This window comes from Neoarius graeffei, chromosome 27, assembly GCF_027579695.1.
Source record: "Neoarius graeffei isolate fNeoGra1 chromosome 27, fNeoGra1.pri, whole genome shotgun sequence".
Lineage (NCBI taxonomy): Eukaryota > Metazoa > Chordata > Actinopteri > Siluriformes > Ariidae > Neoarius > Neoarius graeffei.
Genome location: NC_083595.1, coordinates 41559689 through 41573192, shown reverse-complemented (window position 1 = coordinate 41573192; position 13504 = coordinate 41559689). Strand labels below are relative to the sequence as shown.

Genomic DNA, 13504 nt, shown 5'->3' with positions numbered 1-13504 from the left:
AGGGTCGTTGTTTTGCTGCATGACCCACCTTCTCTTGATATTCAGGCCCTGTTTACATTATTTCGAATCAGCGGATCATCAGATTAACGTTTTTAAAACGATTCGCGTACACACACAAAATTTCTGTGCCCGCAACAAAACCGTTCCCCGTGCACACAGCAACGCCAATACATGGATACGCTAATCACATGACTAATTAGACGGCACGTCACATGATCCCAGTGCATATCGGGCATGCGCAAGTCACTCACCACTTGCAAGCGGAAGGATGTCGTTGTAAAAAATGAAGGATGCCAGTCTGTTATCGGCGGTACTGGTACTACAATGACGCCTTTTTTACACCGTGTATGGCCTTCGTGTTTATGCTAGAAGGATCTAACAGTGTTCAGTACACTCTTCACCTCGCAGAACGGCCGTTTTTTGCGATTACAACAAGACTATTTAGTGCTACGGTAACCAACACACTTCCTGTATTGCTCATTCACTTAATGACTTTCTCAACACACTTCCTGTATCGCTCAATCACATGACCAACGTGGCATGACCAACGCCAGTGAATCAGGAAGGTGGATGTCACAGTGACGTTGTCCAATGACGACGTCAGCTAGAGCTCAGCACTGCGTATCCTCGTTCCTCAATGTTTACACAGCACCGGATCAGATACGTACTGGGTTGAATACGTGGGCCCTGGCGGATTCAAACTGTTCCGCCTGTGGAGTCGTTTTCCGGCGTTTTAATGTGCACGGACAGTGCATCTGCAATGAAAACGATACGGATACAGTCTAATGTAAAACATCACCTCAGTTCAGGGACAGATGTCCTGACATTTTCCTTTAGAATTTGCTGGTATAATTCAGAATTCATTGTTCCATCAATGACGGCAAGCCGTCCTGGCCCAGATGCAGCAAAACAGGCCCAAACCATAATACTACCACCACGTTTCACAGATGGGATAAGGTTCTTATGCTGGAATGCAGTGTTTTCCCTTTCTCCAAACATAACGCTTCTCATTTAAACCAAAAAGTTCTATTTTGGTCTCATCCGTCCACGAAACATTTTTCCAATAGCCTTCTGGCTTGTCCATTTGATCTTTAGCAAACTGCAGACGAGCAACAATGTTCTTTTTGGAGAGCAGTGGCTTTCTCCTTGCAACCCTGCCATGCACACCATTGTTGTTCAGTGTTCTCCTGATGGTGGACTCATGAACATTAGCCAATGTGAGAGAGGCCTTCAGTTGCTTAAAAGTTACCCTGGGGTCCTTTGTGACCTCGCTGACTATTACACGGCTTGCTCTTGGAGTGATCTTTGTTGGTCAACCACTCCTGGGGTGGGTAACAATGGTCTTGAATTTCCTCCATTTGTACACAATCTGTCTGACTGTGGATTGGTGGAGTCCAAACTCTTTAGAGATGGTTTTGTAACCTTTTCCAGCCTGATGAACATCAACCACGCTTTTTCTGAGGTCCTCAGAAATCTCCTTTGTTTGTGCCATGATACACTTCCACAAACATGTGTTGTGAAGATCAGACTTTGATAGATCCCTGTTCTTTAAATAAAACAGGGTGCCCACTCACACCTGATTGTCATCCCATTGATTGAAAACACCTGACTCTAATTTCACCTTCAAATTATCTGTTAATCCTAGAGGTTCACATACTTTTGCCACTCACAGATATGTAATATTGGATCATTTTACTCACTAAATAAATGACCAATATTTTTGTCTCATTTGTTTAACTGGGTTCTCTTTATCTACGGTACTTTTAGGACTTGTGTGGAAATCTGATGATGTTTTAGGTCATATTTATGCAGAAATATAGAAAATTCTAAACGGTTCGTAAGCTTTCAAGCACCACTGTAAGTAAAAATTTGACTGGACAACTTTCACTTGTATCGGAGTAACATTTGACCAGCGGGATCTGTACTTTGACTTAAGTAATGCAGCTGGGTACTTTGTCCACCTCTGGTAAACACATGAAAAATGGTTTCTTGAAAACTAACGAGGATGTACTAAAAAGACCGCACTTTGTTTTTGTTCCGTTCCCAGAGATGCTACAGGAAGCTGAAGAGCAAACCGAAAACTGGCTCTGCTCCAGGGTTTAGAGACTGAAATTCAAGAACAGTCTCATTCATTCCAGTCTCATCAAGGAACAGAGGGCAATTCTGTTTCAAACCAGGCCTCCTTGGTTAGTTTGGGTTTGAGAAGACATTTGATAAGAAAACGTAGTCTGATAAGACCACATTTCAGGCTATGATCTAAATACAACACTTAAAAAAGGATGAACAGGGCGGGTGTACAGCTTGGTTTAACTTTTCTTCACTTAAACCAAAAGCATTTGAAATATGAGGTTTTTTTTCAGAAAATTGTTTAGAATTACAATATAAAAACACTTTCTTCATTTAAAGAGCTTTATCTTCAGATTACATTTCCTTCATCGGTCACATGCAGATGTTATTTCACAAGAAGAAAAAAAAAAAAACGCTGTGTAAATATGAATTGATGAGCTAAAATGATGTGTTCACTCCATCCATGGCTTTGTTTAGACCCCTGTGCTGACTTTGTTCAGCTTCCTGTGTTTGTGAAACAGGCCCAAAAGAGAGTTGTTTGTGAGTGTTTGATAAGGAGCATTTCTATTTCTATGACTGTAGTAAGGAAGCATATTGGTGCGTGTGTGGTTTTGGGGTACTGTCAGTAAACAGACAGTTCGCTCAGTCAAAGCGCTATTTTTGGTTTCTGATCCTGTGTGATTGACATATCTGAGGTTCTGGGTTGGCTGGTGTTCTACAAGATGTGCCAATGCGTTCACAGTGCTGTAAAATAAGTGGGTAAAACTAAGCTGACAATTTCATCCATCCTCCAAAAAGCTTACAGGCGTCTATAGCAGGTCATTACAGACACGGATATCTGCATTACTTGGAATCATTTAGCAACAAGATCTTTGGTGAAGATAATCTTTTTTTTTTTCCCCAGTAGGTCTGCCAACAAAGGCTGGGACAAAAGTTAAAGATGATGTCGCCAGACACATGTCAAGTCAAGTCATTTTATTTATATAGCACATTTAAATACAACAAAGTTGGCCCCAAAATGCTTCACAACATAACACAAGATTTGGAGCAACGTTTACAAGGAAACAGAATAAATAGCGAAATTGGACTAGATTAAAACCCAAGGGGGGTCTGTGTACTTTTTCGTTCATTCATTATTCTATTTTGGAAGTCACATGAGAAATGAAAAAGGACTCGTTTATGAATTTTTACACTTGTGTATGACTTGTGAAATGGAATCCAGAGCCATGTTTTGATGTATTTTTAGTTATTGAAAAGGAGTCATTGAACAGCAGAAAAAGGGAAAAAGCAATTTTGAAAAATGCCGTTCTGAATTGCGTTTTAGTTTATTTAGAACTTAGGTTTTGGGTGACCTGGAAGCCTAAGCTTGTGGGCGGGTTGGGAGCGTTATGGTTTGTTTATTCTCATCCGCATGACATGGCGTCTTTGGAGGCATATTCCGACTTAATTTGCGAAATGTTGCGAAGGCATGCTACGCATGCAGATATTTCACAGCACCTCAAAGACATTGGCGCAGGACATGGCTGTTCTGTTATGAGTGTACGGAGGTTTTGTGTGTTGACATGTCTTCTTCACGTAGATTCACCCGTTTAGGGCCTTTGAAGAGCATGTACTGCATAGCATCCATGATCCATGAACTCGCTGGAGGTCGATCTATGGCAGGGGTGGGCCACATGAGAAACCAAAATTATGTCAGAGGGCCACGATAAATTTAGGTTGTAATTTTATTGACCAGATGTAAGGCGCACCTTTTTAATATAGGGTGAATTCAGGTAAATTGGGCCACTTTTTTTTGCAAACTTGGAAAGACCCCCCCTGCCTTTTAGGGGTACACCAGCCCCATCCCCTTACCCTCAGGGAGGCGTTTTAGAGGACCAAATGCCATTAAAAACCTATACAAGAAATCGTTTGTTCCCAATGCAGTTAATATGATAAACAAAGTGGGAATTGTATCCAACACACAGGCAACTTTTGCAAACCAAGATGAGTCTTGTTTTATTTATTTAATCATTTATTTATTGGAGTAGTATTCCTTACTATTTTTACATTTTAAAATTTTTACACTTAATTTAATCATCTATTTATTAGAGTAGTATTCCTTACTATTTTTACATGAAATGGAGTCATATGTGTTTATGTGGTGAAACTGAAGACAAGTTTCCACACTTGTGGACAATAAAGATTCATTCATTCATTCATTCATTCATCACAGAAATATTATGGCCTCCAAATGACAAAGCAAATAAAGTAGTAATGTTGCAACAAGTTAAATACATTTGTGGTGATTGGTCAGTAAAATTGGAAGAGATGAAAAGCTCAGTGCGTAAGTGGCCCAGTTTACCTGATGGCCCAATTTACCTGAATCCACCTTACTTAATATATATTCATGTTAATACATTATTAATATTATATTTATTCATAGGCTATGTGGAATTGTGGTGTAGGCTACATATAAAGAAGAAAACAAAACCAGTCATTGAATCAGTGCAATTTATTATTTACATTTATTTATTATATATACACACAATTTAGCTGACATGCCTGACTGACGACGTGCTGGCTATCCTCACTTGTTGCAGTTGACGTTCACGCACAGCTCACAGCTCGCACGTTCGAACGTAAACATGAACGTAGCGCTTTCAAAATAAAAGTCGCACCATTATATTGCACTTGGAATATGGGGGTTTCCCCATTTATTTTGTAATTTATAATTGGCCTCGTGGGCCGGACAGGGACACACAACGGGCCGGATGTGGCCTGCGGGCCGTAGAATGCCCAGGTCTAATCTATGGTATCGTCGTCATCATGTGTTGTAAGTGAGACATGAGTGAGCGCGAGCCAGGCGGTATAATTTACTTCCAGGTGAAATATAGGATCAGTCAAATGAAATTCAATAAAGGAATAAATGAATATTACAAAATAAGAAAACGATCAGAATTGTTGTCCACTTTTCTAATACTACTATTTGATGATGGCAATACATTTCGAAAACAAAATAGAGCCATTTCTGCTTGTATTGTTTTAAATAAAACACCAAGCTGCACCCTTTTTTAAATTTCATCTTTCATTCCAAAATAGAATAATGAATGAACGAAAAAGTACACGGACCCGCCCTAGCTAGCAAGAAAGTGTAGAAAAATGGCATAAATATGTAAAATATAAAAGATAAACAAACAACATTTATAAAAGTAATTAAAATAATTAAAAAGGGTAGACTTGACGTCACCAATTAAAATTGAAAATAAAATCAAAATTAAAAAATGAAAATAGAAATTACTACCTCAGATTGTGCCAAAAGCAAGGGAGAAAAAAAATGCGTCTTTAAACTGGATTTAAAACAATTAATGGTGGGAGAGGATCTGACATATATAGGAAGACTGTTCCAGAGCTTAGGGGCAGCAACAGAGAAGGCTCTGTCACCTTTGGTTTTTAGGCGTGTGCGGGGCACTGAAAAAAGAAGTTGTGAAGAAGACCTGAGGGATATGGGAGCAGAACAAGGTGTGAGGAGATCAGAAATGTACTGAGGGGACAGACCATTTAAGGCTTTAAAAACAAACAATACTTTAAAATCAATTCTATACCTCACAGGTAACCAGTGTCGCTGTGCTAGGATGGGAGTGATGTGTTGCCTTTTCTTTGTACCAGTAAGGAGCCTAGCTGCAGCGTTTTGGACCATCTGTAAGCGTGTGAGGGTGGAATGAGGCGAGCCCAGATAAAGTGCATTGCAGTAGTCTAACCTAGAAGTAATAAAAAGCATGAATAACTATTTCTAGGTCTTTTGGAGCTAATATTGGTTTTAGCTTTGCAATGTTTCTCAAATGATAAAAACTACCTCTCACCACGTTTGCCACCCGCTTGTTAAAACTTAAAGTATTATCCATAAAAACACCAAGGTTTTTAACCTCACTGTGCAAATATGCAGACAAGGGACCAAGGGTGGGGGTGATACTGGCGGCTGAATAACACATAACAGCATTTTAATGAGCAGCGCAATAGAAGAAGAAAAAAACCTGTCACATGCATACTTCAAGCACAGTGAAATTCATACTCTGCGTTTAACCTATCTGAAGCAGTGAACACACGCACACTCACCCAGAGCAGTGGGCGCCACACTACGGCGCCCGGGTTAGGTACCTTGCTCAAGGGCACTTCAGCCCAAGGCCACCGCACATTAACCTAACTGCATGTCTTTGGACTGTGGGGGAAACCGGAGCACCCGGAGGAAACCCACACAGACACAGGGAGAACATGCAAACTCCACACAGAAAGGCCCTCGCCGGCTGCTGGGCTCGAACCCAGAACCTTCTTGCTGTGAGGCAACAGTGCTAACCACTACACCACCGTACTGCCCACAATAGCATAGTGGGTAGCGCTGCAACCTCACAGTTCTAGTTTCCCCAGGTTCTATTTTGTGCTTGGTCTCAGTTACAGGCTTCGAAAAATATTTCAATAATTGGACTGGCTAAGATAAATTATCCCGAGGCGTTAATGAGTGTCAAAGTGTGTGTGTGTGTGTGTGTGTGTGGTGCCCTGCACTGAACATACATCCCATCCAAGGCCTATTGAGGTTTTTCACCTGACGTCACAGGGTCACGTGACGCCCCGGTGTCCGCCATTTTGAAGGTCAAGCTAGCTAATGTCAACAACAGTAGCTAGTATGTTACTGTAGCAATGTTTACGTTCAGTCATTTGGATGACTGTTAAAACCTTTCAGTCTCAAGTTTTTCCTTTACTGTATTTACTAGTTTACTGTAATTATGATCCGGCAGCTATTTACACCGGATCCACTGTAAATAGCTGCCGGAGCTGACGTCCCAGCCTGCCCGAGCGTGCTAGCTCCCAGCCTGCCCGAGCGCGCTAGCTCCCAGCCTGCCCGAGCGCGCGCTAGCTCCGGCAAGCTCGGACGTCGGCTCCGGCAGCTATTTACACTGGATCCGGTGTAAATAGCTGCCGGATCATAATTACAGTAAACTAGTAAATACAGTAAAGGAAAAACTTGAGACTGAAAGGTTTTAACAGTCATCCAAATGACTGAACGTAAACATTGCTACAGTAACATACTAGCCACTGTTGTTGACATTAGCTAGTGCTAACAGCTAGCTGCTAGTGCACTGCTACAACACAGACACCGACCCTAATAATACAGTTCTTGGTCATTGCCTGGTAACAGCAAATTTATAACGGGCCATGTCTCAACAGACTAAGAAGTTATTTCAATGACATTTAATAACATTTTGTTTATCCTGAGGACCGAAAGTAAATGAAAATGTGAACAAACCTTAGCTGTAATAAGATGGCGACCACCGGCTCCAGGGACGACCCACTGATGTAGGCATGTTACCCAGCCTGACACAAAATATTTGTAGGCATCCAAACTCTTGTACGCTTTCAGATCAATACCTGTGTATGGCGATGGGTTTTTAACGACATAGGTATACAGATCATGTGGGCCGAAGTCAGGTAAAGACGAGGGCTTCGTGTACTTCCGTACGTCAGTGAACAATCCTGGTGGAAGCAGGTAAACGTCGTTCTCTAAGCCTGCTAACCTCAATTTTTGCAAATACCTCTCCCTCTGCTCGCCCTGTAAATGCCCTACGTCGCTGGATAGTGAAGGTGTTTTCTGCATCTCGCTCCTTTTTCTTTTATGTTTTTCGTTTGTCGCCTTCCTCGCATTCAAACTGATTCGAGCCGTGACGTCCAAAATGGCAGCATCACATGACTTGGTCACGTGGGTGAAAAACCTCAATTCTCACCTTCCACCCAGTGTTCTAGATGCACTGTGAAGCTGAACAGGATAAAGTGGTTACTGGAGATGAATGATCTTCAACAGGTTTCCTGTGCTGTTGTTATTTATCATGCACTAATTTCCTTAGGGATGAATAAAGTATCTACCTCCATTAATAAATCTGGTCTGTTCAATAAATTCATTCTCAAAAACACATTTATTTTTATACAACCCTTATGTCTAACCTTCCTACTTTCCAGCTGGCTATGAGAAAGAGCATCAAAACTATAAAACAGAAAACTCAATTACCGAGTCTTGTTGCCATGGCAATCCTGGCCCTCTTCCTCGCCTAGTCCCTTATGTGTTTGCTATAATCTCAAAGGCACACACCAGAATAAACAGACCTAAGACGCCTGCTGTTTGTCCTGGATGGTTTTATTGGGACTACATGACTACGCTTGATGATATTTGATTTTCAGTCTTATTTAATGCAAACTTCAGAATATATAATTAGCTTCGTTTCAATTTAACGCGAAGAACATTAACATCTCATACCCATTTTAGTAGCGAGTGTGAGATTCATTGATACAGTACAATACTCGTATTACAACATACTACGGAGAACTGAAGGGTAGCAAAAATGTTATCAGTCCAGTATTTACTAATACTAATTACCCTAAGCCTTCCTCTTGAAGGCTGAAAGCAGGGCTCGACATTAATGCTTGTCCGACTGGACGGGACAAGTGATCATTTGGTCCGGACAAGTCAAATCCACATCTGCTTGTCCGACAGGACAAGATGAATTACTCCCAACTGTCCTGGAAGTTCCGGGAGTCTCTCACATAGCGGCTCCCTGACGCCCGCTACAATATCCCGGAATCTAGAGCGAACAAGAGCACACGCGCGAGAAAGAGAGCTTGCATCCTAATTGCTCAGTCTTGCTAAGTAGACCAATCAGTGTTCTCTGTGGGCGGGCTTTATGTCTTCTCTCCTGGGCCGAGAGCCCATCAGGAGTCCAGTGTATCCAGGAGCATCATGGCAGAGTGCCCCAAAAAACAAAACCCACTCCTCCTCAGACTACACGAAAGTATACCCTTGCCTAATAGGGGTTAAAAAAATAATAATAATGACGGTGTTGCATGCTGTACTGTTTAACAGTGACTTTAGCATTGCCCATGGTGGGGTAAACGACTGTAAAAGACATGCTGAGGTGAGTTAAACAGTGTCATATGTTCATGTGCATATTATTTATACTTGCTGGCTTGCTGCTAAAGCTACATGATATGGACAAACTCCTTGAAGATTTGCAATAGAATATAAAAAAATGTGAGTTGAATAATAGTAGTAAACAGTTTACATAAATAGTACAAGTAGTCCACATATTTTACACATAGGCTGATCTAATCTGGTTTACTGACTACAGAAAATTACTCAAAAGTATTACATATAACTGCCCCAGACAATACAGTAATGATACCATATGCTTTTAAATCTTTTAGGGACCACATCATTGAGGGATTGTTGAAAATCACCATTTTTATCGTAATTATTCCAGAGTTACATCAATAAAAAGTTCCAACAAAACTAGTTCAGTCCCCTCAGTGATCCGGACGTGTTATTGTTTACGAAATTCCAGGGAAACCGAGTACAACAGGTCCATGTGTAAAAATAACCACATCGTAGTATCCAATTATAGATTATTAGACTCTGAATTCATCGAAATCGGAGAAACGGTGATCAAATACCTCAATAAAATAAATCTCATCTCATTATCTGTAGCCGCTTTATCCTTCTACAGGGTCGCAGGCAAGCTGGAGCCTATCCCAGCTGACTACGGGCGAAAGGCGGGGTACACCCTGGACAAGTCGCCAGGTCATCACAGGGCTGACACAGACACAGACAACCATTCACACTCACACCTACGGTCAATTTAGAGTCACCAGTTAACCTAACCTGCATGTCTTTGGACTGTGGGGGAAACCGGAGCACCCGAAGGAAACCTACGTGGACACGGGGAGAACCTGCAAACTCCGCACAGAAAGGCCCTCGCCGGCCACGGGGCTCGAACCCGGACCTTCTTGCTGTGAGGCGACAGCGCTAACCACTACACCACCGTGCCACCTAAAATAAATATCTGTAGTGAATCTTCATTTCATTCAGACATCCATTGTATTTTTCTTTTGTATGGTACACATTAACCATCACAAACGTCATAAAACATTTCGCGGGAATTTTACGACAGTGCCGAACTCACTCACGGTTTGTTTTCATTCATAACATGATTCTATCACCCTTATCATGCCCAACTTGTTTTCTTTTGGTTTAATGTCTTTAAATGAATTTATACTTCTAGTTTTACTGGATTAATCAAGATTTAACTTTATTTCCTCTAGAAGTTTTGAATTTGGGTGAGTCTAAAGCCTAGGTCACAACCGGACGTACGATTTTTTTGGCGTTTCCCCAAATCGCTGCGGTTTTTTTGTTCGTGGAGAAAGATGCACGTTGGCTGCAAGTTTGTCTTGCAACCTGAAAAAAACATAAGCGCCCGTAGAGTTTGTTTGACATGACAAAGAACCTCTGCGGCCGGTCTGCGGCCAGTCTACGGCTCGAAAATCAGCACGTCACACGCGCGCCCTCCATGCGTTTTTTGCACGTAGACCGGCCGTAGGAGCACGTACAGCCGGTTGTGACCGAGGCTTTACTCTTAAAACTGCAGATCAGGTAATAGGTTAAGACAACACATACACCAGAATGGAGCACTGGATAGTTTCTGTTGACTGTTACAGTTAAAGTTTGAGCTTTATTGAAAAATTTAAAATAATGACAGCATAATGATCATCAGAACTATACTTGCATTTTGATAAACTTTGTTAATCATCACTTTCCTTTCATTGAACTAAGTAAAATGGTAATAAAAAGGTTATGGTCGGGACAAGTGAAAAATCTTGCCGCTTGTCCGATTGGACAAGTGAATTAAAAAGAAGTTAAAATGTCAAGCCCTGGAAAGGATACTCATTTACACACACACAGTGAGACGTTAATGAATGTGAACACTTCATGGTCTCCATCTGGTCTGTCCTGATTAGATAATGGACAAGTAAAGGAAGGAAACAAATGACCCCACACTCAGTCACTTCATTAAACACTTCATGAAAATCCTCGTGCGCCACTTCACTGTGTTCACTGCCTGAATCCTGTTTAAGCTAGTCAAGTTTGTCTGGTTTCGATTGATTGCCGCCAACCGCACAGCATTTCTCATGAACCTGGGAGATCAGAATTGGATCAGTCTACTCCGTCATACTGCTGAGAAAAACCCCTTTGTTTTTGCTCACTTGCAAGGTATTCACTGAAATATGGGTCCATGTTATGCTCCGTACAGTCTCCTGCATTTTTTTCAACAATGTGGTGGTCACATGGGGTCCAAAACACACACCCTCACCATATTTTTTGAAGTGTGGTATAAATTGTGCTCTCTTAACTTTCCTGAAGATGGCGTTTCTGGGGTTAAACTGAGCAGCACCAGGCAAACATACTGGAATTTAAATCAAAGCCACCGTCTGGTATGTTTTAGGGAGGCGGGAGGAAATCGGAGAAGCTGGAAGAAATACACAAACTCGAGCAGCAACCAGAGCTCAGGATCGAGGCAGTTCATTTAATTCAATTATTTTAATACAGTTAGTTTTTTTTTTTTTTTTTTTAATCAGACATCTAGTTTTTGGGTTTGTTTACCTGACATGTTTCGACGTACGACTGTCGTCTTCCTCAGAGTGTCACTGGATGTTAATTGGTGACGCATCTTTTATCAGCTGATGTTTCTGAAGGCGTGGCCTTCCTGTCTGGATTGACAGGTCGGTCACGCCTTCTACTGTCTGTTCGTCTCCTGCAAGATGGCACTCCAGGTGTGGGAGAGCATGTATGCTCCCTCATCCCGGTTGATGGTCCTCGGGCTTCGCTTACGGATCTCTATGGCCTCCCTGATCCAGCGCTGATGTTTGTTATCTTCTGTGCGGATGACTCTGGCATTCCCCCAGTCCATAATATGATTTTCCCTTTTGCAGTGATCTGTTATAGCTGACTTATAATTTTCCTGTTGTGCCTTTTCTTTTATTGTTCGGGTTTGTCTTGTAGCTGTCTCCTTTTCGCACTCTTTCTTATGTTCATTTTTTCTTGTGTTGAAACTCCTTCCTGTCTCCCCAATGTAAGTTTTATTGCATAATTGACATGGAATCTCATATATGGTGTTGCATCTGTTGTCCGGATGTATTCTGTCTTTGGGATGAACCAGGATCTGACGGAGTGTTGTGTGTGGTTTGACAGGTGTGTTAATGTTGTGTTTCCTCATTGCTCTTTGAATGCGTTCAGTTATTCCCCTAATGTATGGTAATGTCACTACTCCCCTGTGTTCTTGTTTGTTGGTTTGTTTTTTCTCTTTCTTCTGTGTTTTGTTGTTCTTAACCTGTTCCGCCCCTTTTGATATTGCCCATTGTGGATATTGACATGCCTTCAGTGCGTGTTGTATATGTTGTTCTTCCTGTTCTTTGTCCTGCGGATCTGTAATTATTGCTGTGCGTTCATGTAATGTTCTGACTACTGATATTTTGTGCATTATGGGGTGTTCGGAAGTCCAGTTTAAATATTGGTCGGTGTGTGTGGGTTTTCTGTGTACTTTTATTTTGATGTCCCCATCTTCTGTGTGATGTATTTTTAAGTCCAAAAATGCTATTGACTGCTCCGTTTCTTCTTCATGTGTGAATTTTATATTGCCGGTATTGTCTATGGTGTTGAGATGGTCGGTGAGTTGTTGAGTGTGTCCCCTCTTCACTTTTTCTAGTATGTCATCCATGTAACGTTTCCAGAGTGTTGGCCTGTATTCTGCTGGTATTGTAGTGAGTGCTTTCTGTTCCAGATCTTCCATGAAAAAGCCGCACATGATGGCTGATAGTCCGACCTGTTAATCCAGACAGGAAGGCCACGCCTTCAGAAACATCAGCTGATAAAAGATGCGTCACCAATTAACATCCGGTGACACTCTGAGGAAGACGACAGTCGTACGTCGAAACATGTCAGGTAAACAAACCCAAAAACTAGATGTCTGATAAAAAAAATAAAATAAAATAAAAAAAACCACACTAACTATATTTAATATAAGACATAATGAACGTAATCGAAATATTTTAAATACAGATTTAGTTTAATTCAAATGCATGCAGTAAAATGTGTCTTCATTTGCAATTTATTATGAATCTTTAATATTCCTGCAGCACTGCTGAAAAGGACAGTACAAATTTGGGAATTGCCTGAGGTTTTCCTTCACCTAAACGCAGCTTGTTTAACAAAACATGAATCAACCTGTCACAGAGGCCTGGAACAACAGGTTCTCTGACTCATCTCAGCTCCATGGAGTTCACATGTGGGTTTGGACAAAAGGATTACATTTGACAATTTAACAACTACACGGTGAACAACTGAATTTTAGTCATCAGTGAAAGACAGTAAAATATCAGAGGAGAGCCCTCAAAATATCAGAGCCCTCTTGTCTGCGAGGCTTCTGCGGTGGTCACAATTTTTGGGAGGTGCGCGCAGAGAGTCTGCAAAGGGGGGGGGCTACGCAGACGCCATCTGCGACGCCTGCGTTGTCAGCATAAATTGGCCTTTACAGTAGACAGCAATCACTTCAGGGGCGGCACGGTGGTGTAGTGGTTAGCGCTGTCG

The 13504-nt window shown here is 41.6% G+C and overlaps 1 protein-coding gene across 4 annotated transcripts in view; it reads right to left on the bottom strand.

Annotated features, from left to right (window-relative positions):
- The window catches only part of ano5b (anoctamin 5b), a 98111-nt gene that overhangs the window by 69076 nt on the left and 15531 nt on the right, over positions 1–13504 (bottom strand). The window contains exon 1 of one of the 4 annotated variants that reach the window (XM_060911441.1): positions 11522–11543. The exons of the other annotated variants lie outside the window; for them this stretch is intronic. Within the exon in view, the coding sequence (XP_060767424.1) occupies positions 11522–11528 (7 nt within the window). The 5' untranslated portion in view covers positions 11529–11543. Of the gene's footprint in view, positions 1–11521; positions 11544–13504 lie in introns of those variants that run through there. 4 annotated transcript variants of the gene reach the window in all.